This window comes from Thermobia domestica, chromosome 10, assembly GCF_964235325.1.
Source record: "Thermobia domestica chromosome 10, izTheDome1.hap1.1, whole genome shotgun sequence".
In the NCBI taxonomy this organism is placed as follows: domain Eukaryota; kingdom Metazoa; phylum Arthropoda; class Insecta; order Zygentoma; family Lepismatidae; genus Thermobia; species Thermobia domestica.
Genome location: NC_137463.1, coordinates 107,798,421 through 107,824,125, shown reverse-complemented (window position 1 = coordinate 107,824,125; position 25,705 = coordinate 107,798,421). Strand labels below are relative to the sequence as shown.

Here is a 25,705-nt window from a genome sequence, read left to right as displayed (position 1 = left end):
TACAGTTTTTTTTTTTTTTTTTAAATCGTGACCCAAAAGCTAAATTTCGTGACTTTCATGACCGTTTTCTGATTTCGTGACATTCGTGACCGATAGACACCCTGAATGTAGTTTGTAACATAGTACATTAGTTCCTTCATTGGGTGAATTTCAGAACCTTCTCACTTGAAGTAAAATCGGACTTCCAGTTGCGTCAGGTCAATAGATATGGGTTATTTTAATTTGTAAAACATTGATCTTTCACAGTTTGCGAATGTATTACGTGAAGCACATTCATATCATGCTAGCCAGTCGTAGTGGCGTCATATTGTTTCTGACCCCTTTTTTATAAATGTATCTTCGCAAATATTAAAGGGAGATCTGTTCAATTGAGTATAATGAGATTTATCGTAATCTATTTTGAGAGAAAATTCTAGGAACACTTGAATTTGAACCTGATACTTTTGGTTCCACATATTAAAGCTTTACCATTGGACTAGTATCACTTACTGCTATTTTGATTTCCCGTTCCAGACAATAATTCACATAAGGAGCTCTCCTTAGGCCGATATGTCAGTATTAAAAAACTCGTCCATTCTCCAGTGTTGGAGATGATTATATACATTTTGTTTGTGGTACATATACTGTTGTAGAAATCGGCAAAAACTTACCTTCAAATAAATGTCAGAAGATGGTCAGTGAAGTTTAAACTCATCAAAGTTCAGGGCTCATAGTGGTCTGGTCTCTTGTAAATAGTTGAAAAGTGACCAAAAGCACACGAAAAAGTGACCAAAATCTCATCATGCCACTTTTTTCCTTTGTCAATTTCTCTATCACCTCTCTTTGTTGGTTATTTTGTTTCATCTTTTCTTCTTTACTTCTTTTTTGAGCTTCCTCCTTTCTTAGGTTTTCTACGTATGCTTTCTAGTTGCGGTAAGGAGACTTAGCAGATGTAAGAAGTTTCTGTGTAAGTGGAACCAGTTCTGGCCTATTTCCGAATTTCTTCATTCAAGACATTATATGTAACTTAGCATTGAAAGTTCTCAAAGCCATGAAGTATTTATATTCATCACCTACTCTTAAGAAGAACATACAAGAAGCATAATACAAGACTAACATGATAAACCACGCGAATACACACACACAACGTTGAGCAGAGCGTTAACTATTACGAGAAAACTAAAAGACTATTATGGTAGCAGAAAGAATAGACACAGAAGAGTTCTCAACCCCGCCTTGAGAGCTTAAACATGCACCAACCATCCACTGTGCTTTAGAAAGAATATAAAAGCTGAAGTGAGAATAAAACTATTTCACATGTGGCAGCAAGTACTGAAGCTTTCAGAAGAGTAATGAGTATCAAGTTATTTTCTTTTTCCATTTATTTTTATAATATTTTTCTTAGAAAATTGCCAATGCAAAACAAATCACACGAAAAAATCAATTTACCTCCCCCCAAAAAAGTAACTTTTAGTTACAAATTTTAAAAAAGTGACTTTTAGCGACCAACTTGAAGGAAAGTAACTTTTAGTTAAAAAAGTGACTCGCTATGAGCCCTGAAAGTTTTGTTTTGGTGAGTGTAGAATTTATGTAAACAGAATATGTATGCGATTCGCTCATTTTTAGCTACTTGCAAGGATTTACCTTGCCCTTTAACTTTCCTTGTGAAAAATATTTTGCGAACTTTTAGAATTTACGTATAGCGTTATGAAGGATCAACTCTGCTTTTATTAATATAATCTCTCTTTTTCCTAGTAGAGACTAGATTATTTCGTAGGATGTGAAAATACAAAGTAATGAAATAAAATCTTTAACGCCACATCTTTATGCTTTGTAGATTAAGCAGACAGATATAGCTGAGATTAAAAATACAATGAATGGAAGTAAGTGAGAAAATGTCGAGAAAACACGTGAACGAGATCTCTACTACAAAAGTGTTGGTTTTGGATCGAACCAGGGACCCTTCGCACTTAGGTAAGCTCTTCCACTGAGAGACAGATTTGTTTGTTGTGTTTAGTAGGGAGTCAATCTGTTTCTCATAAAATGGCTCATAAAATCTAAATTCCTGACATTACAGTTTACAACTATGGCCCTCCAAACAGCTTTTAGTAGAGTAATGTTTGGTCAACACACATCGACCACGTTGCGATTTCTGAATTAAGTCCACCAGCTCGTAAAGAAATAGTCTCCAATTGCCTCTCATTGCAGAGTAAACTCTAAACATTCTATGGCATCCTTGGCAACAGAACCCGGATCCTTGTGTATTAAACACACGAGCTCATTAGGCTGTATGACATTAATAATAACTAGGAAATAAACAAATTCAGAGAGTATCAGTTTACTTACAGATTTCTGTAATTCCTGAATTTCCTTTAAGCTTCAAAACTTTTGACTCTCCCCTGGAATCTTGGTCGTTACGGATGTTAGAAACAGGAAGAAAGAAAAAAAATAATAAAAACATCAAGAAATAAAAATGGAATGGACTTACCAAGGGGAGAGCTGTGTTGGACGGAAACTAACCTTAATCATTTCAAGATTCAACAAAGATACTCATTGACCTGCAGAATTCTAAATCTGGCTTCGTTAGATCCCTAATTCAGCATTCACTCCCAACAAGGCATCAGAAGTTTTATTTTTTAGACGAAATTTCATGCTTTTTTAATCATGTGATGACAAACTTACTGAAACATTTAAAAACATGTAACACGGATGAAGACAATGCAAACTGAAGTATCCAAGATGCAAGATATTTTAGTTTGCATCATCCTCATCCATTGATCGGCACGTACGTGCCTTTTCTCTTACCATTACAGTAACTATTAAGAGGAAAAGGTGGTAGTATATAAAAAATGTGGATAGCAAATTGTTCATGATTCTCTCTTGAAGGCAATTTTGAAATCTGGTTCCTGGTCTATTTTGCTCAGTACCATTGTAGTATATAAATCGAAGGACTTGTAGGAAAAACAACCCTTGTCGAAACAAGATTTTTTTTCAGAAAAATAAATAGAAAGCTGCGTGTTTGTGCATGTTCTAGAAGGTATCAGAGACACGTATAAAGAAACAGATTTGAACATGGATAGCAATGTTATCAGACAATGCCAAGCAATTACCAAACAAATGTGGGTAAAACCTAAAATTGTCAGAAAACACCAATTAGGGATACGCCAACTTCCGGACCACGCTGTACATTCAAGGTGTTAAGAAGGATAAAGTAGTTCCCAACTCTTCGAGCCGTCAATTTGTGTTCAGTATATTGAGAGAACATAAAATGCTCATTCCTAAACTTACTTTATTATTATTATTATTATTATAACCTTGCTTTAGAGATAGAACCTTTCCGTACTGAACTTCAGACTGACACTCCTCTCAGACTATTTCTTTATAATGCTTTATTAGATGTGATAAAATATGTAATGCAAAAGTTGTAAACCCAAAACGTTGACATTAGTTTTTGCTACACGTGTCTTTAAGAAATGTCAAACCAATAACGAATTTGGACATTCTGGATTTTCGCTGAAATTGCAGAAAGTGTCTACAGAATCTCCAACTTTTGGAGAAATCACCCTTAAATTATAAATTGATTATAGCTCTTTCCTGTATGGATCTTCATGTTTCTGCAGGATCTGATGTTCGAGTGAATCGCATGAAGTCTCTTTTAGTCAATGCTTAAAGTGACATCAGATGAGGTGACGGTATGGAACAAATATGACCACTTAGAGCAGTAATTTTGACAGAACGCTAAAGAGTATAGCTACTCCTGACATTTTTGCACCATTTTTGACATAAAAATCTATAGAAAGAAAGACAGAGAGGACTTCCCCACTATCATCAGCCTAACAGAAATAAATATTTATAAAATGATTTTGCTTGAGCATATTGGCGATCTGAATGTGGAAGAACACGGATGTTACGTTTATTTAAACATCGCATTTACAGTAACATAGTGATCCAACGCAGCCTTTAAGTAGATTAAAACAAGAAAACACATATATGCCCATATGCTTTTTCGTCTGTTTTTCAAGGCTTTGTAGGCACTCTTGTCTCGTCTCTAGTATGTAGTATGTAATGATTCTTTCCAATCTCATTTCCATTTTAAAAATGCTTCCGGTCTCGTCTCGTGGTCAACACTGATTTTCTTATAATTGAAAACAAAGAAATCCAGATATTGTGAAAATTTTTAATTAAAAAAAAAAAGTTCTGTCAATCCCAAAGGCAGATCGTGGTTAAAAATTTTACGCGGGCGGTGCGGTAGTTAGAATTTTTTTGAGGGGGGGGGGGTTGGAATTGCTCGCACAAATGTTGAAAGAACCAAGAGCACAAATTCTACCATTGAATAGGCTGATAGGAAACTAATTTCTTTCGAAGCAGCAGCAACGAAGTATTTGATATTACAAACATATTTTTTGACTCAATGCTAACGTCGTACTCATTTCTATGTGTAATTTTTTTTCCTCTACACGCATATTACAATTTAAATCAGTTATTTTTACCGGTATGTCATACCGGCAGATCTTCTAACTTTCGAATGCATAACCGGCTCACTTTAAGCACTGCTTTTAGCTGGACTAAATGAAAATAATTGGTTAGAGGTCAAGAGGGTGGACGGAGTTATTAGGTAGTTCAAAGAGTTTTGTTCGAATCCAAATTGTAAACAGGGCCGGCGCTAGAAGTTTTGCCGCCCTGTGCGGTACTTTCACATGCCGCCCCTTTATTATATTCTTTCTCAAATTTTGCCGCCCATGTATTCTTTTCTTTTTTAAATTTTTGCCGCCCTGGGCGATGGCACGGTTCGACCCCCCCCTCGCGCCGGCCCTGATTGTAAAACAACTACGAGTCAGTATTCTAGAATGTTCAGCGTTTGCTCCTTTTTTAAAGCACTAACAAAAGTATGGTGTAGGGTTTTCTTCTCTACAGAAATTTGTTCAGTATTGTACCAAATTACTTAGTGTAGCAATTTTTCTGGAGTTCTGTTTTTCTCTTCAAATCACAAGAATCGTATACCATAACAAAACAACACAAAAAGAATACTGATTTTTACTGCTCTTGTATTCTGGCAACCTACAAAGTAATGAAAAAAAAAAAAAAAACTTATGTCTCCTCTCTTAACACTCCCTTCAACAGTAACAGCAACGACTCTGCAAAACAAATGAAAAAACTCATCAGAACTTATTAAATTATGTGCGAGACAGCTAAAAAAGAAGTTCGCTTTAAAGGTATAAAGAAAGAGCTCCAGAAAGCGAGACAAATAATACAACCACGAAACTGGTATTACATTTATTAAAGGCTGTTTTTAATTCTTTTTAAAAAAGTAATGCAATTCAAAAAAGGAGCACAATTTTATAAATTCTATTTGACACATCATAAATGCATAATACATAATTATCACTATGTTTCCATTACCGTCTCAATCTATCCGAATATTTTATATGTATGTTTTATTTCACACCAACCAATACGCAATTACGTATCTTTCTTCCTCTTCAAATGTTATTTTCTAACTTTCATTGGCAATCGGGTATGCTATTTCTTAACACGTGAAGGAATTCTTTCTTTCTGAAATACTGAACTGACAAATGCATTCAGATCTTAACAGCACAAGGCACTTTCCGAAGTACAACCGCTTCATTTGAAGCACAACACCAATAAGAAGTAATTTCTTCAGATTTGTATACTCAACAGCACTAACGAACTTGTCACTAGCTGTGAAAAGTGCAACACTTTATCAGGGAATAATAACCTGTCACTGAATATCTACACGAGAACTTTTTTGTGCCAATGTAAGACCATTTTGAATGCTGTTGAGTATACACGTCACAAAACAAGACCCATCTTCGCTAATAAAATATTCTTCCATACGACCATTTTCTGATAATCGTGAAAATAGAAGCTATCACTTTAACAAATAACATTTATACACAGAGCAGAAGTACATAAATATTAGACTTAACAATATCCAACACTAGTTAACAAGGGACAACAGGCACATTTCCAATTGTTACTTTTTTCTCCTTTTTTTAAGCCTTTCAAAGAAGCAATTAACAGGAATTAAGCTGTACATACAAACAACAGTTCTATATATAATATAATATGTTCTGTTGTATCTATAGAATTCCATCCTCTACCTTACCGTAACGTTACGTAGAAATATTTTAAAAAATTACTAGACTTTTTCTCTTTAATAAAAATACCATCCACTATTCTTAACATAATCACAACAAATTTTTAAGTTATTTGGTATTATCTTTATGTTTTCAACGAATGACGGTTCAATACAATCTCTTATCTTAGATAAAAACATTTCCAGGCTGCTTTTAATTTTCTTGATTTTTAGCTCCCGCAAGTTTATCATTCAACACCACACTTCGAAGGTTCTTCCATTATTTGGTGTTAATTGGATATTTCCTGTGCCTATTCATTCACTTTTGATAATAAATCAGCTTTGTGTGTGTGACTAGACCTGGCACAAAACACACCCTGTAGATAGTTCTCACCCCTCCCCGCTATTCTATATGCAAATATCAGAATTCTTCTCTTCACTTGAGCAGTTCTCGGATTTCATCTTTTTCTGCAGCGTCTAAGTAACTGGTGCCATCTGGTGTGGTACCTTCTTTGGAAGCACCCTAAAATAAATAAAAAAATGTCAATGTTTGTAGTTCAATACATGATGGAAGGAGAACTGATGTTCTGCCGAACAATGTATTGAAAATGTGTATCAACTTTGGTACTGTACTCTAATCATATTGTTATTGATTATCGGTTGTTCTTGTTATTACTGAATGTCGATAATTCGTTATCCAGATGATATTGAACATTGTAGATCTTTGAGAACGAATAATACGAGGGTGATCAAGAAGTGACGGATTACAATTTACGTAAAAGAAAGTGCAATAAGTAACACATCAAGAATAATGTAAAGTAAACTCATATTACAGATACTTTTCAACACAGCCGCCACGTCTCACATTGTGGCAAATATTTTAAAATATCCTGTTCATAGAAGTCTGTCTTGGGAATATAGCCATTTGCGCACAACTAGAGTTGATTCTGTCATCGAAATTGAAACATTGGCTGGCCAAGAATTTCTTCATCGGGCAACAAGATGACAAGTCTGAAAGTACCAGATCAAGCTGTACGGTAAGTGCTCGAGCACCTGCTACCCAAACTTCTCGAGTTTCTTACGAAAAGCAGCAGCTACATGGGGGTGTGCATTGTCATGAAGGAGTTCGACATTTCCAGGATTAATATTAGGGCATTTGTTATGAAGCGCATGGGAGCAATTTTGTCAATGCTGTTTCATATTCTGCAGCATTCACAGTGGTCCCACGCATTAGAAAATCTACCTGAACACCTTGCATATCCCAGAATAGAGTATCTAGTACTTTTTTCGCAGATTGAGTTTCCTTGAATTTCTTCTTTGGTATGGAATCAGTATGTTTCCGCTTCATGGATGCCCGGTTTGTTTTGTTTCGCGGGTGTATTTGTACGCTCAAGACTTGTCGCCTGAAACGGCACCTTCTAGAAAAGCATATTCTTCTTCAACGTACCACGCTATGTCACCACGAGTGTAATACTATGTAAAAATATAGTATAATATTGTTGTGCGTTACTTATTGATCGCCTTCGTAATTATTTTGTGGTATCGGATTGTGTTAGTAAGTCTGTGTGGGCCAATAAATAACAGATGAATCAAAGAAGATTTCTCTAACTTATGTTAGAGAAACTTCTCAGTCATTCCTTCTGTTGTCACGCTAATTCCTAATAATAAAAGTCAGGCTACTAAGTTGCAGCTTACCGTCAATAAACGTCGCTAGTGTACACGCAATTCGTTGATTTAACTATTCTGACTATTTAATTGCAAGTTAAAAAAATATATTGTTTCAATTTTCTTATTTCAACATAGGATAATAGCCGTAGCTAGTGCTGTAAAATTTCCACAAATTTTGAACTGCTGAAAAAAAAATCGGAAAGATTGTAAAATTTGGAAAAAAAAAGTCTCATTTGTATAAATTTCAATGTGTATTACCTTTAATGAAATAAAAATCTATACTCCCTGCTTCCAACACAACAATTATAATGGATGCAATGCTCCTAAGCAACAATAATGGATTGATTGATTGATTGAAAGGCTTTATATGGGCGCGTCGACATCGAGGTCTTTTGCACCCTTCTCTGACAGTAAAATGAAGTACCCAACAACAAAAAAGCATAGTATCACAGACATAATAAAGTAAAAGCAAAGTCTGGAGTAAGTAAAAGGTGTTCGGTCATTTATGAATTAAAATGTCATAGCATTCAAGAAATGTGCAAACTCGATACACAAACACAAGGACGGGTTAGTACACAACAGCATGTTAATCATCTCTGCCGGGGCAGCTCGGCAATAGGTGCACACACGTGGGGCAGCCCATAATTAGTAATGAATATGACAGTGCAGTAAAGAAGATAAAAGCAAGGAAATGCTATGACAAGCATAAAACCACCATGAAAAAACAAACGGTAGATAAAAGCAGAAATAAATTAATTAAAAGAAATGTGAGAAATGCACTCACAGATCACGCAACACGTGCAAAAGCTGCAAGTAGGTGAAAACTTTCTGGATCATCTGGACATCGTCTCCAAGCAAGGTAGACAGATCAGCTGGTAAGCCAATGCGGGCTCGCTCAGGAGCAAGAGGAACACATTCCACAAGAAGGTGGCTGATGGTTAGGAATGCACCACACTGGGTGCAGGAAGGCGGGTTCTGACGACGTAACAGGTAGCCATGGGTCAGATGGCTGTGCCCGATACGTAATCGTGCCAATCGTCGTTCTTCCAGTCTTGAAGGACGAGAACTCGTGGCCCAAACACCAAGTCGCGGCTTGACAGCATGCAATTTATTCTGAAGGTGCTCATCCCAGTTTGTCTGCCAGCGCTGAAGGAGAAGACGGTTGATTACAGGGCGAATATCAGAGCTGGGAAGCGGTGACGGATACTCAGGTCCTGTAAGGGCAGCTTCTTTGGCAACACGGTCAGCACGCTCGTTCCCTGGAATACCAGCATGGCCAGGCACCCAACAAAAGTGGACATCGCAACCTGCTAGTCGTAAGGAATGGCAAGAGAGTAGAATTTGCTGAACTATAGGGTGCACAGTTGACACATCTGTGAGACTATGTAAAGCGCTGCTGGAGTCAGAGCACAGGAGAACATGTCGGAGATGGCGTCGACGAATATAATGCAGAGTCTCCAGGATAGCAACCAATTCAGCAGTGAACACAGTGGAAGTAGGATGGAGCTTCAAGCCAGCGCTATGATCATCCGTGACGAAGGCACAGCCAACAGAATCTTCATGCTTCGAACCATCCGTGTAGAAGACAGCGTAGGTACGGTACGCATCCAGAAAAGAGAAGAACTCCTGACAAAATTGTTGATTGCTGGTAACAGACTTCTTAAATTGCGTTAGATGAAAGCTGACAACTGGTGGAAGAACTGTCCATGGAGGAATGGGCAGGAGGCCCAATGGATAGATGGCAGGGACATCGAGTCCAAGAGAAGCCCAAAGGTCTATAGACGAATGCCAAAAGGCCGGGTAACAGTAGGTCGTGCTTGATATCTGTCATAGCGAGCACCAGCCTCAAGGGCAAAGGCCGAAGGATGGTCAGGTACGGCACGGATATGGATGTAATAGCGCAGGAGCAGGCAGTCCCGACAGTGGGAAAGAGATGGTTCATGAGCCTCGACATAGAGACTAGGAATAGGGCTAGTTCGGAAAGCTCCAAGCGCCAAACGAAGGCCAAGATGATGTACAGAATCCAGATGACGTAGGATGGAAGGTCGAGCAGAACTATATGCAACACAGCCATAATCCAATTGGGAGCGGATGAGGCTACGATATAGACGCAACATCACCACACGGTCAGCACCCCACGAAAGATGGGACACCAGACGTAGTAAGTTCATGGAGCGGAGACAGCGGTACTTCAGGTCTCGAACGTGAACAGCCCAGGTAAGTCGTCGGTCAAACTCCAAGCCCAGAAAACGAACATGATCCACATAGGACAATCGAGAACAGCCAAGGAACAGCTCAGGATCATAGGCACAGTGACGAAGGCGACAAAAATGTACGCAGTGTGTTTTGGTGAGAGAAAAGCTGAAACCAGTAGTGGTAGACCATCGGTGAAGGCGGTTGAGCGCTAACTGCAACTGGCGAGTAACTGTACGGAGATCACGTGAGCGACAGTAGATAGTAAAGTCATCCACATAAAGCAGCCCATGAACAGAAGGGGAGAGCTGCGACATCACACTGTTCACTGCAATAGCAAACAATGTGACACTCAACACACTACCCTGTGGAACGCCATTCTCTTGTGGAAACGGAGCAGAGAGAGTAGCTCCAAGCTTGACTCTAAAAGAACGTTGTTGGAGAAAATTCTGGATGAAGAGAGCCAAGTGGCCACGTAAGCCCCAGAGATGGAGTTGCCTCAAAATGCCATATCGCCAAGCGGTGTCATAGGCCTTTTCAAGGTCAAAGAAGATGGCTATCAGATGTTCTTGATGACGAAATGCATCCTGAATAGCACTTTCAAGATGCGCCAAATGATCAGTAGTGGAACGGAAGCGCCGAAAGCCACACTGAAGATTGGAAATGAGGCCATGGTGTTCAAGAAACCAGACTAAGCGGGTATTGATCATCTTCTCCAAAAGTTTACACAGACAGCTAGTCAAGGCGATCGGGCGGTAGCTTCCACTGGACGTGGCAGGTTTAGCAGGCTTCAAAATAGGAATAATGTATGCTTCACGCCAGGCATCGGGGAAGGAGTCTTCAAGCCAGATGCGATTGTACAGGTCAAGATGATGTTGCTTGCCATCGTCAGGTAGGTGCCGGAGCATAGCATAACAGATGCCATCAGGACCAGGTGCCGTGTCCTTCGTAGAATCCAGAACAGTAGCAAGTTCAGCAGTAGTAAAAGGCAGATTATAAGCTTCAGCGGTTGCAGAGCGGAACTGAAGTGGCGTACGTTCGGTGCGTTGTTTATAAGTGAGGGATCCAGCTGAGTAGTGAGTAGAACTGGAGACATCCGCAAAATGACGACCTAATGCAGCAGCAATTCTGTCCTGATCAGTGACCATTACACCATCGATAATAAGGGATGGAACCGCAACGGAGGAAACATGTCCCTGTAGACGACGAATTTGCGACCAGACCGCTGTCATGGAGCTGCCCGCAGTAAGAGAAGAAACATAAGTGCGCCAGCTATGACGCTTAGCTTGCTTAATCAGATAGCGGGCTCGAGCACGAAGAAGACGAAATTGAGCCAAATTATCAGCTGTAGGAGCACGATGAAAAGTACGGAGGGCTCGACGTCGGGCCAGAATAGCGTCACGAATCTCCTCAGACCACTAAGGAACGGTGCGTTTACACCGGGAACCAGCATAGATAGGAATAGAGTCGTGTGCAGCTGCCAGGATACTCTGCTGAAAGGCCTCACAATGACCATCAACAGTAAAACGAGGTTCTAAAGTGAAATGAAAAGTGGCGGAAAAATGATCCCAGTCTGCTCGACGTAGATTGTAGGCAGTGAACGGAGCAGAATGGATGAGCGGAAGACCATGCACAAGAATAGGAAAGTGGTCACTGCCACAGAGATCATCATGCACGCGCCAAGTAAGATGGGCACCAAGTTGAGGACTGCAAATGGAGAGGTCCAAATGAGAGTAGGTACCAGTAGCAGTAGTAAAATGTGTGGGACTGCCATCATTGAGGAGCAATGAGTTTGTGTTGTCAAGGAAAGTGTCAATCTCTTGACCTCGCGGCTCAGTACGAGGAGAGCCCCACAGTGCATGGTAGGAGTTAAAGTCACCCACAAACAGAAATGGGGATGGAAGCTGTCGGGCAATCTGTTCAAGATCGACAGCAGTAAAGACGTCATGACGCGTAAGGTAGATACAACAAAAAGTAACAGGTTGTCTTAAGAAGACACGAACAGCTATAAGCTGGAAAGCACTATTCACATGGATGAGAGCAGAATGGTAAGCATCAGAGACCCCAATTGCTACACCACCTGCTGCACGACCTGCAGTAAGCTGATCATGACGATATACAGTGTAACCAGAGAGAACTGAGTTGCTAGTAGAGGTAAAATGCGTTTCCTGAAGACAGAATATGGTAGGATGAAACAATGTCAATAACTGCTTAAATTCCTCGTAGTGAGTGGAATAGCCATTTAAATTCCATTGAAGAAGAGAGATGTTCAACAAGCATCGAGAACAAGAAGCGAGGTACTTCGCTTGCCTTTTTTACGGCCTTCCACAAGGGTAAAATCATCGAGCTCCTCCTCCACCATATCATCCATAAGAGACTCGTCATCACTAGGTGGACTACGTGACGTATGCTTCTGTTTCTTCGCCCCAGGTGGGCTAGAAGACTGGGTGCGTGAAGATTTCTTCGATGCCTTGGTAGAAGAAGCAGTGGAAGAGGGAGAGACAGTCTTGGAAGCTTGAGCCTGGAGCTGTTTTTTCGTTCCTTCTTAGTGAGGGGTTTGGTAGGAGGCTGGCTGTTTGACTGCTTCAAAAACTGGGTTATGGAGTGAGTAGGAGCAGACGAGATAGAGCCAGCTGCCGGAGCGGCAGGAGGCTGAGAAGCAGGAATGGGCTTAACAATTCGTGGAGGCGAATGATCTTTTAATGGAAGCTTAGGCTGCGAAGCGGATGATGATCGGTGCTTCGTGCGGGATAGTCCTGGGTTCACAGAAGAAGCAGTGGTACGGGACGCCTTGGAAGAGACTGCGCACTGGGAACCTCAACGTCAGTTTGGGTAGCAGAATTGACTGTCTGAGTACCTTGTGATCTGCTGGTCTTAGAAGAGAAGAGAAACTGGTGCCGAAGTTGACTTTTGGCTGTAGCCTTCGTTTAGCCTCAGCGGCGGAGATCTTCTCGATTACCATCAATTCACGGATCTTCTTCTCAGCCATAAAATTAGGACAGTCACGTGACCAAGCTGGGTGGTCAACTTTACAATTAGTGCACTTCGATGGGGCCGGACCATGAGCCGCAGAACTACCAATGCCACAGATGGCAGAGGCATGACAAGAAGGGGCTGAGTGGCCAAAATGTTGGCAATTAAAGCACCGTAAGGGTAGTGGTAAATACGGGCGGACCTTCAAACGGTGGTAAGCAACGTTCAAATGCGTTGGAAGGTCAGGTAGAGCGAAAGTTATGATATAGGAATCCGTGGGCTGTACTGTGCCATTTCTCTTCGTAGTAAATACGATGGACGTCTGTCACATGGCTATCCATAAGTTCGGCACATATTTCCGCCTCTGGTAACTCTCTTAAATCGAAGCAAGTGATGACTCCTTTGCTAGTGTTTAAACTGCCGATGAGGCTCTAAATTACGGAATAGGAACAGGTTCCTAACTGCATACTAGCTAGAAGTAATTGTGATTGTTTGTCTGTTGTCGTCTGAACAAGGAGCGTCCCATTCCGTAATTTACGAATATGTCCAGGAGGAAACGTTCCTGTGGCAATGTGATGAAGTTGACGATGAAACTATAAACGGTGACAATTTACTTAATGCGCCAACAGTGTCAGTTGATCTGTCTTTAATAATTAAATATCTTGGTGCAAGACCAAGCTTTTCCTCTCTCTCTCTATCCTGGGTGGGTGGTTGATGCGTAGCCATAACTAAAGAAAGCCCAAAATCCTCTCAGCTTCCCCGTCGTGGTTCGAAGTGGCCCAACGAGGCTGGCAGGTCCTACCTGCATGACCCTTGTCAGCAAGCTAAGCTGTGACACGAAGTCAAAATGACAAGGAGGCAGATCCACTTGCACCGCCGACTGATGGGTACTTTTGAGAGGACCCACGTCCCACCGTGTAAGGGGAGGAACCAATGGTTCATTGGAGATTCCCGCACCGCAGACTCCCAGCATTCCCTTTCAGGGCATCACTCCTGCTGGGTGCGCATGCGCTTCACTCCTCCGTCCCACGGCCCCGGGTCCAGCGTCATCCAAGAAAATCCAAAAGCAAAACCAGTCCATAGCAAGGTTGTCTTCTAGAAAGAGCAGTCCATATCCGAGGCTTATATTTTTAACGACGCTCGATCGCAGGTTTTAAATGCCGGGTGATCGGCCGGCACAACCCCCAACCTGGAGGACCAGTGGCTGATTGCAGTTCCGAAGAACTGGGCGATGGGGGCGCCACATCCCGACGCCGAAGCAACAATAATGGAATTGAATGAAAAAAGGAACACCTTGATTTGAAACTTGAAACTATACAAACAAAACAATGAAATTTTATAGGAATAATATCTGTAACCTAGTCTCAGATAAATCAGGATTTTGCAAGACGCAACTTTCAACAGAAAAAAAAAAAGTTCTGAAACTATTAGGAGTACAACTTTAACGCTTCATATAAAGAGTCTCGTGAGGTTCATGATAAAATGGAGTTAATATGACTTCTAAAAGAGTAAAACTACGGTGAGTGTTTACGTAACTCTTGTAAAATACAACTTGCATTAACAACTATCATGAAAAAGAAAAAAAATAGACTTTTCAAATAGTTTCGATAAAGCTTATTCTTTCCATGAGAAGAACGTACATCCTGCTATTATTTCATAATTTGGACTAGGTTTAAAGATCATTCTGAAACATATAGACTGTTTAACCTGACTCAAAGTAATTTAATCTTTTCTCACACTCTGGATAACTGTAACCTTCTAGTTCTTTATTTGGTTTAACTTTTAAGAAAGCAATCTCAAGCAGAATATATATCGTCCGCGATGTGCAAAACTCATTTGATCTTGAGCAAACCTGGTACGGATGTAGAACTTGAATTGCTTGGTAAGCATGTGACATTTTCCTGTGCAAACTTTTACTTCCCGAGTTATCGGCCACCAAAGTTGGGATGTGGACTTAAGTCGAATTGCATTAAGAAAATTCCCTTATTGTCATTGAGAACAAGAATTAGCGGAAAATAATGTAACAAACCTGTGAAATGTTAAGTAAAATGCAGTGTGTACTTATTTTCTTTATTTCTGTTTAACGAACCACGATTATGGACCGAAGCTAAGGGAAGCGATGAAAATGAGATGGATGATAATGGTGAAATAAGGAAAGTAGAAGGAAACGGGAGAAGCCCGAGAAAACCCCGCACACGGTGTCGTCCACCAGGAAGTTCACTTAGTGCGGACTGGATCTGAACCAGAGATCCCCAGTACCAGAGTTGAACGCTTTACTAGTGAGCACTTGTGACTCCAGCAGTGTATACTTATATCAAAGATTTGTTAAAATAAATGAAGGGCGAATTTTTCTCGCAATCGAGAAACTAATGACTGGTTATTAAAGTAATGACAAATGGAAAACTAAATGACACAATCTATGTTACTGTGATACTTAAGGTATTCACTTCTTGAAAGAACAACGATACGAAATAAACTATATTCAGTTTTCAGTTAGATTATTTCACACGTATTATGACGTTTGCGACTGTGGAAGCCAGAAAAATACTCAATTTATCGTTATTAATCGAAGCTCAAAACTTGTCAGATACATTATTTCCTCTACATAAAATATGTTAAACAAACCACCTCATTAATTTTAGTGCAACTAAAGGCATATCAGGCGGGTACGGAGGAGTCTGTCTGCACCTGGCTTCTCTAAGTAGAAGGGAAGATTTTGTGAATTCGCACGTTTTTCGGATAAATGCAAAGATTATCAAGTACGATTTTCTTCATATAAAAAATGACCACACATTTTCTAACCCCTCAAGTGAAGAATTCAGACACACTGCTCTTGACAAGTGTTTTTTTTTTTTTTCTCTCTCTCTGTTTTAAAACAGAAATTTACAAAACAGAACACTGAAATTTTGTATGAATAATGTCTTTGTGCCCTAGGCTGCAGATAACTTGGGATTTTTGCAAAATGCTGCCTCTAACAGGATAAAAGAGGGTCTTGAAGTTCTGCCGTTGTTCTTCAGTATTCCGAAAATAGGTGTATTCTTTTATTTTTCATTGTACTCACAGAACAAGACCACAATTAAATCTCGAAGTGAAATGGTGAAGAAAAAAATATCTGAAAGTTTATTTATAGCATTCACACTTAGATCCAGTAGAATCAAATTGAAAGCCTACATATATGCCATCCCCACTACAAATCTATACTAAGGACGATGCTTAGCTACGCAATCCATATTTAAAGGGTTAAAAGGCTGTATTCTCAGAGCCGTACATAGAGTTATTACAGCAATTTTGTTTGAAATAAGAGAGTAAGAGTACATTTTTTTTTTTTTTTTAACGAGAATGTGGCGGCTAGTTTTTTTCTTCTTTCTTTCTTCACAAGACTGCACTTTCACAGTTAAGTAATTTTAGTACGTTGTATACTCAACGAACGTAAGCCTAGTAATGCTGTTTGGAAAATATCATTATCTGATGAATGACTGAACGAAATTGAATGACTTTCGCGTATACAATAGATCATTTGTTAATGTGTAAACTACATAAAAATCATTCTAAAAAAGAGAACTTTCTTTAATTCTTCCATTTTTCCGAGCCCTCGAAAAAAAAAAAAAAAAAACTAAATTGGTGGGTTTACTTTTCTTTTTTTTATTTATTGAATCAAAAGATTCAATATATTTCAGGCAAAAATCTTCCTGTAGGCCTTATATCTGGAGAACTACATACAGTAGAGCCAAACCCAAACTCATAACCACTTAACTTAGTATGATGTGCTTATTCCTAAAAAATACGAAAATTCGATCTAGGAACAGTTTCAAAATTTTGTGGCCCCTGATCCAAAACTAATTACTGGCCAAGATTACAATTTTTTTTTTTTTTTTGGACCATTCTTAAAATTCTTGATCACGATCGCAATCTTTTGATAAATTTTTTGGATTATTCCTAAGATTTTTTTTCGATCTTTTAGAACTAATTCTGACAGTGATGTAATTTTAAGTAAAGCAAGTCATTATCGTAAATCTGTAAACATTATCGCAACAGGGATACTGAGTAAAAGTTAAAAGTATTTTGAACATACGTTATTGAGGTGGTATACCACCAATATTTTATTTCTCGATTTCAATCCGTCTTTGCATACTGCAGAATTCAGTTTCTGTTAGTTTCGTCCTTTTGTTTTCACACAGATAAGAACACAGTTCATCTAATTCATTCACTCAGTTCCTCGGAACAGCTTGGATGAAAAGTACTGTAACTAGTGATGCTGTGCATTGTTGAAGTGAGCGATCCTCACTCTCACTAATTTCAACTCTAAACTATAGAAGTAAGTTTCTAGTCTCCGACAAAACACACACGATTTTCTATGGAATTCTTAAGTGTGTTTAACAAATATTCCAGAAAATACGTTATATAAAATTGGCGAGAACGTGCTTCCTTATTACTGACCCAATTCAACCGCAAGCAATTGAACCGATTGGAAATCCTCAGAATAACTTAGACCATATTCAACAAAATTGTGTTTTTACGGAAGTTATAAAATTTAAATCTTCGCGGAGCGGGTTAATTGAGTCCTGATATTTGACCGATTTCAACAACAAGAGTGGGAATTATGTGAAAACCTCAATAAACACTTACATCATGTTGTGTTAAAATCGAGTAATATTTACGAAAGCCATCATAGAACCTATCTTTTTAAAACAGGGGGAGGGGAGGGTTCACTCTCATTCTCAATCGATTTTCAATCCAAGTAGTAGAAAAAATTGTGAAGGAGCTTCAAAAAATATACACCCTATCTCATGAAAATCTAATATTTCTACTAAAGTTAACTTGGATCATATTTTTTTTATCGGAAAGGAAGGGGGGATCCATATCAAATTTAGACGCTAAATTCACAGTTCATTCTTAATTGATTTTAATCCTGACCACAGGGATTATGGAAAACAATCAAAGAAATATTATGCATATTTTCTTATGCATATATTATGCATAATACTGTATCAAAACTGAATGAGTTTTATGTAAGTTATCGTGGAATTCTGAAAATTGGGAACGGGGGTATACAAACTCCATTTCTTACTGATTTCATCTTAATGAAGGGTGAATGGTTGTGAGCTCTTAAAGAAAATGTACGATATATTACATCAAAATCAAACAGTTGTAACGGAAAATATCGTCAATATATTTTTTTTAATTGGAAGGAGGGGAGAGAACAATTCATCCCACAGGAGAGTACTGATTCTTGAATGATTTGAATCGCAAGCACTGGGGATTGAAGAGAGAGAGAGAAAAGTACATTATATTGTATCAAAACCGAATGAACTTGAGAAAATTTATCGTAAACTTTAAAAGTAATGGAGGGAGGATTGTTCTCAAGCTAAGATGAAAATCCCTATATAAACTCCTCATTATATGTTTTTATGAAGAGTTTATATACGATTTCCATATTTTTTCGCCACATTGGAATACTTGTCCCGTTATTTGTAATCACATAATGGAAAACGACTTGCTGTCTAAAATGAATCACTGAATATAGTTAGTTCTTGCCTCAACGTTTTTAGCATGTCACACTGATTAAACGGCGTATACAAAGGGGATAGGGAAACTCAAAGTTCATGCCCAAAATAGAGTATCTTATGCGTTTTTATAATTACAATTTAACTGAAATGCGTATCCTATAAGGGGAGGGGAGAAGAAGGTTCAAATATTTTCCACAAACGTATCTTCCCCGAGCGAAGAACAGGCATTTTAGCTAATAGCCATAACAGCCACATGGATCGTGGTGGCTGTGCTAGAGCGCGCACCTTTGATGGGATTCCACGTTCAATTCCAAAATGGGCCAAGAGAGCAAACACCGTGTGTGTTGGTTTTCTTGATGTTCTCCCGTTTCCTTCCACTTTAATCATTCCAACAATTCATTCATTATTATTACCACTTTCTCCCTTAACTTCGAAGCACAACCGCCGGTGTGCTTATTCTAAAGCTCATGTAATTTGATAAAAATGAAACATGCAAATCAGCTTCAAAGCAATTCTGAGATAGTAGCGTTCTTCTACTTCGATAGATTCATGTAATACACAGGCAAATGTTTTAGAGATACATTTACATCAACAATATGTTCATTACCAAATGAATACATTCATAAGTTGGTTAGTTCTTTATTCAAGTTTAGTGTTTCTTGTCAGCACCGAGGCTACATGAGACATGGACCTGCAGTTTAAGTGGAATCCGAACCGTAATGCCTTCAGATTACAATGCTCTTCCACTGAAAATCGAACCCACAAGAACAATTTCGTAAGTGATTCTCACTTTGCATTTTTGGACTCAAGAACGTACTAAATTGCTACAAAATTATAATTCTAAAATGTTTTCAAAAATTATGAGATGACGAAAATCATACCTTTTTGCATGCTACTCATTAACTAATTTAGTTACCTTTTCAAGCAGCAGTTTAACACAGCCTGTGTGTCCCTCCCAAATCGCTGCCAGAAGTGCGCTAATTCCATGCTTATCCTTCGCCTAAAAAAATAAATAAATAAAATTAATAGAAAGGAATGTAACAATGAAAATTTTTAACGATAATCATGCCATACACCAATAGATTATTTTTTTAAAAAAATCCCGGGAAGATTACACACTTTCGTGACGTGATGTGTTGTCAGTGCATCGGCATGGCACAACACAATAACTTCTGGCTTTTTAAAATCGATTCTTAATTTGGTAAGGATGTAACGTTCACTTCAAAACTGGAAAAATCTCTTAAAATATCTTCCTTGGACTTTTAATGATCTGTTGGTTCCTTTTAGAGGAATTTGGATAATCAAATGTTGATTCTTCTTCTCTCTTTCATCATAAACTTGTTACTCCAAGTATGTCACATTACTTTGATACATCTTATGCATGCCAAATGCCAATTACCTCAAGTATTGGTAGCGTATGTATGAAACATAAAAAGTAGCTTAGCAGCTTCTACTATAGGGAACATATTAATACCTACAAGGATACTGCATATGATATATGTTGCTCCCACTATTGAGTACTGTTCTCCTATCTGGTCTATGGCCTGCCCTACTCATCTGAAAAACTTAAATTCTGTAATTAATTTCTTTTTAGCCATTGTGTCCTACCGAGTACCTCTCCGAACACTTCCAAAAAATGATGTTTTAACATTTCTCAATATCAAACCTCCCCTAGTAAGAAACAAAATTTCTGATCTAATATTTTTGCATAAAATTGTAAATGGCCATATATCATATGAACAGTTATTAAGTCAGATCTATTTTCGCGTACCCGCTAGAACAACAGGATCTAGTGCTCTCTTTTACACTCGAGCTGCGAGAATTAATATTGTCCAAAAGTCTCTTCTAAGCCGAATTGTTAGTATGTATAATAAGTTACCAGAAACTGTAGACGTTTTTCAAATGAGCATACCTTCAGATCATCTATAAACAAACTATCTTTGTAATGTTGCCATTGTACTGTACTATCTTGATTTCAAATTGTTATTCTATTGTTACGTTACAAAATTGTTAAAATGTTTCAGTGTAAAATGGCATAGTGCTGTATCTGAAACCTATTATAAATGAATATGTTACAAAAACTGATCCTATATATATATATATATATATATATATATATATATATATATATATATATATATATATATATATATATATATATATATATATAATTTGGTCTAGGAATTAATTCGTGCGGGTGGACAAGAGATGGCGCAACGAACGGAGCGTCCCACAGTTCCGTGTATCCACACATGTGTTGCAAACCCCTGTCATCGCGTATCGTTCGTAGTATAGGGCAGTGGATTAAAGCGTCAACAACACCAGTTTGTAGTTAAGTGAACATGGCGCAATTTGTGCCTGATAAAGTGTTTTTGCGGGTGTCCTGCTGCATTACTTTAACATGCAGAAAAGTGCGACTGAAAGTCATCGTATTTTGGTGGAAGTGTATGGTGACCATGCTCTAGCTGAGCGAACGTGTCAGAAGTGGTTTGCACGGTTTAGAAGTGGTGATTTCGGCTTGGCAGACCAAGAGCGAGCTGGACAGCCAGAAAAATTTCAAGACGAAGAATTGACAGCATTGCTCGAGCAGGATTCGTGTCAAACGCAGGAACAACTTGCAGCAGCATTAGGCGTTGATCAAACAACAGTCTCCAAACGCTTGAAAGCCATGGGAATGATTCAAAAGATGTCACATTGGGTTCCACATGAATTGAAAGACAGAGACGTTGAAAGACGAAAAACCATTTGCGAATTGCTGCTTCAACGACAGAGCAGAAAGGGGTTTCTGCATCGAATTATTACGGGTGATGAGAAGTGGATCCATTACGAGAACCCTAAACGAAAAAAAGGCCTGGGTGAAACCAGGTGAACCAGGTCCATCACAACCAAAACGAGATATTCACTGTGCAAAGGTTATGCTGTACATATGGTGGGATATGAAAGGTGTGGTGTACTATGAGCTGCTGCAACAGGGTGAAACTATGAATGGAGAACGTTATCGACGACAATTAATGCGTTTGAAGCAAGCTCTGGCCAGAACAAGACCAGAATGGGAGAACAGACATGATAAACTTATTGTTCAACATGATAACGCTCACCCACATGTCGCAAAACCGGTCAAAACCTATTTAGAAAATGTCGGATGGGAAGTTTTACCCCACCCGCCGTATTCACCAGACGTTGCTCCTTCGGACTACTACTTGTTCGATTGCATGAACAACGATTTGATTGGACAGCGGTTTACTTCTTCAGAAGATATCGAAACATGGGTCTCTGACTGGATCGCTTCCAAGGATGAGGACTTCTTTCGCCACGGAATCCGTACATTGCCTGACAGATGGGCGAAAGTGGTGGCTAGCGATGGACAATATTTTTCTTAAGGTATTTATGTATTTTGTGTTTGTACTACAGCTTCAATGTGTGCGTACCAACCGCACGAATTAATTCCTAGACCAAATATATATATATATATATATATATATATATATATATATATATATATATATACTAGCTGAACCTGCGCTCTCTACACAGCGCATCATTCGCATATGAGCATAAATCTCCTCATACCTCACAATACATGTACATGGTCCTTTACAGACACAAGTGAAGGACATCTTGATATATATATATAAAAAAAAAAAAAAAAAAAAAAAAAAAAAAATCGGCAAGGGGTATCATAAAGCGGAGATTTTTTCGATTATTTTTTCTCAATATCTCGCACCGTTTGCAAGATTTGAGCCTACTTCCGGTTGGAGTTTCTAATTCAAGTATGACCAGTCTTTTCTTTCTTCTTGCATGCAGTATGTAATAAGCAAATACATTACATATACAATTAATTATAATGTCAGTTATATATGGTGTTCATTGGGCAAAACACTCAAAACATAAAGATTTATCTTAGACTCGAGAAATGGTTATCCTTCCTTTTTCATTATTATTTGGCCATGAAACATACGTCTGAGACATATACAACCCCAATATACAACAATGTGGTGTTGGAATGTATAACATGTAGGATATGATGCTTTAGTTTTTTTTTTTTTTTTTTAATTTCAACGCTTCCAGTGTACCCTAAAAAAATGTAATAAAGAAATAATGCCCATTTTTTTTTTTTTTTAATATTCAATTAGAAGTGGACAATCTACGCAAAATTTCCAATCGATCAGTGAAAACGTCATCCTTCTAGAACCTGTAGTTTCCGAGATCTCATTGTAGCGTTCAGTTTTTTCCCTACAATATTTTGAATATTCTGTTTATAATGCTTTTATCTGTTTTCATTTGTTTATGTAATTCTAATTATGGTTCACTCTTTTGATTTGGTGTGTTTTTAAGATTGTTTAACTAGTGTCTCTACAATTGTCAAAATTAGTCTTTATAATTTGTATGTTATGCTTTTAAAAAAAAATTCCGTAAAGAAAGAGAGTAAGTTAAACTGTTCACCGTCTGGAATTGCGCGGCAAGAAAAAGTAAAAAAGATTGAAGTATGTTACTTATTTCACAATACTTGTAAAAAATAATAAATTGATGAGCAGGATAAGTATATCTTTTAAAGAAATTGAATATTTCCAATACAACATTTCTTGGTGCATTTTATTCTTCAAAGTTATGAGCAAAAACTAAGTGAAAATGCAAAGTTAAAAAATAGTAAAAACATCATGGTTTTACTTTTAAAGTAAACGGATATTGATATAATTATAGTGCTAGAACGTGGTGTTTGCAGTTATAAGTAATAGTATTGTTCAAAAAAATCGAAAAATACTAAAAAAAAAACTTATCTGTATTTTTTTTAGTATTACAGCACAGCTGCAAAGTATTACGTGTATTGGTTACTACGGTAAAATTTTCGGCATACAGTATTACCTGTACAGTAAGTGTTAAATAAATCGAATATTTTATTGTCCTTCAGGAATAACCGCTATAGTATTTTTTTCTTTTTTTACAATGATTATGGTTCAAATTTAATATAAGGTGTCATGTGGCAACGAAATTATAATAGCACGTCTTTAAAGCAACAAACCTAAATACGTAAAATAAAATTAGTTCCTTGGTAAGTTTTTCTTCTTTTTATAAAAAGTGGCAACCCATGCTAAAATATGTTATGTTTTACATCTTAGCTAGTACGTTTATAAATAATAAAAAAACAACGCAAAACAAAATATTGCCAAGTGTTTCACAAAGTACTATTTCCGTTGCATTACATCATTGTCGAAAGGATTGACCATAAACATATAAATATCCTCAACTTATAGTTTAAAAGAACTCGGAAGATGGAAGCACAACTCACATGCATTGATTTTAGAGAAGGCTTATTAAAATACAAAGGCTTTATATCATTAACTTTATGAAAATTTTATATCATAAGGCAAAATATCATAAGGCATAAAAGGCAAAATTTTATATCATAAACTTTATGAAAAAGATATAGTTAATTAATTTAGACTATTTAAAGTTCAAATACTTAAAATGTTTGTCTCTGTTAAACGTGAATTCACACACCGTAAATGAAAGATTTGGAAGCCAAAGTTATAGGTTGGGAGCGCAGGCATTTTTAATTGGTATTGTAGCATTTTAATATATATATATATATAAAGCTGCTATGCATTCAATTAAGTTGAATTTATGTGACTACTTACATTTACATCTGCTCCTTTTGATATTAGATATTGTATTACATCCACTTGACCGTAATCTGCCGCATAATTAATAGGGGGTCGACCATCTATTTCTTGATTCACATCAATTGCCTACAACAAAAGGAAAATCTTAGTGTAAACCACATTAAGAAGCCAACTCAGTACATCGATAGCATTTTAAATCTTCAAGCTAAAAATAATATCAGGAACAATACTGATACTAAATGAAATTAATTAAGCATTTAAGGATATGAACTGATTCATGTTCATAACAGTTTGTAAACATACTATATTATTTACTAAGAAAATTAGAACATAGATGATGGAAGTTCAACAGAATATGATAGACGTAAGAGATAAGAAGACAAGATAACATAAGAACAAGTTCTCGCAGAAAGGAAGAGAAATACAAGGATAAGAAGGACGGTAAATACAGAAACGAAAGTAGAAGGAAAGGAAAAGAATGTGAGAAGAAAAAAGGTCGAAAAGTTCAGATTAGGATATAGTCACTAACCGCTTTATGTATGTTCAAAAATAAATGGAAGGGATATTTTTTAACTTTTTTAGAAGATAAAATAAAGTAATGACAAAATGACACAATTAGAGGATGATGTAAGAAACATGAAGAATCAGTTGAAAGTGCACGGAATATGGCATTAAAATAATAAATAAATAAATAAATCTACAGTAACCTTTCGTTTTATGTAACCGAAAAAGAATCTTACTAATTGAGCTGAAAGTGCTTTATACACTGGTCAATAGAAGTTGAAAGGATATTGAAGAAAATTAGTAGCTGGATCCTGTTAAGTATGCTTAAAGTTCTGAATTTGATATGTAATTAATTAGACCATAGATGCTCTGTGTAAACGTTAAGTGAGCAGACTCTGGACTGTGAAATTATTTTAAAAAGTCAAAGGCAAAGGTAATCTATGTCATTTTGTACCTGGAGTATATGATGACTGAAGATATTAATGCTAAGAAGTTGCTGTGGTGTCGACCGATTACACATAAGTTCCCATAACGCCTTTAGGGAAATTCATTTCGGCATTCCTTGAAGTACAGGTCAACTTTGATACGATCTAACTTAAATAAAAATTGATGAGAAACGACAATAGCTTGAGTTTACTAGACGACTGAGCGTCGGTCAAGCAAGTAGAAAATAGGTCTTTGACAATTTTGATTTTTGTTCCTAAACTTCATTCTGAATTCTGAGGGGTGCGTTTGGCCTTCAAAATAATTAACATTGATAATTTTAATTAAAAAAAAAAAAAAAAAAACTTTGATATTCCATCCATGTTTAGTTTCTTGCCTGATGTTTCAAAAGTACTGACTGCATTTATCTTCAGAGTTGTACTAAATTCGGGGGCTTGTGCAATTACTGTGGTATAATTTTAATTTTTACATTCTTATAAATTTATATTTCAACATTTAACAATTAACTATACAGTTGTAATTACTGTTACATTGTTATTATTACTATTACAACAACAAGTTACAGTTTGATCCAAATTTATACAGTTAATATAATCTGGGACCGCTCGCACTCAACGCAAATTAAGGGTAACAATTGTGCTTTGATTTTTACTTCCACGATGCAAGGTACGAATTGTTTCTTCTCTTTTCAATATTAAATATGCATCCTGTAACTTTCA

General features: G+C 37.5%; 1 protein-coding gene across 1 annotated transcript in view; it reads right to left on the bottom strand.

Moving 5' to 3' along the window:
- Window positions 1-5,238: 5,238 nt before the first annotated feature.
- The window catches only part of LOC145662641 (myotrophin), a 31,174-nt gene continuing 10,707 nt past the window's right edge, over window positions 5,239-25,705 (bottom strand). The window contains exons 2-4 of the mRNA XM_081728412.1: window positions 24,054-24,164; window positions 19,334-19,417; window positions 5,239-6,599 (exon numbers count right to left, since the gene is read on the bottom strand). Coding sequence (XP_081584538.1) covers window positions 6,513-6,599; window positions 19,334-19,417; window positions 24,054-24,164 — 282 coding nt within the window. The 3' untranslated portion in view covers window positions 5,239-6,512. The remainder of the gene's footprint in view (window positions 6,600-19,333; window positions 19,418-24,053; window positions 24,165-25,705) is intronic.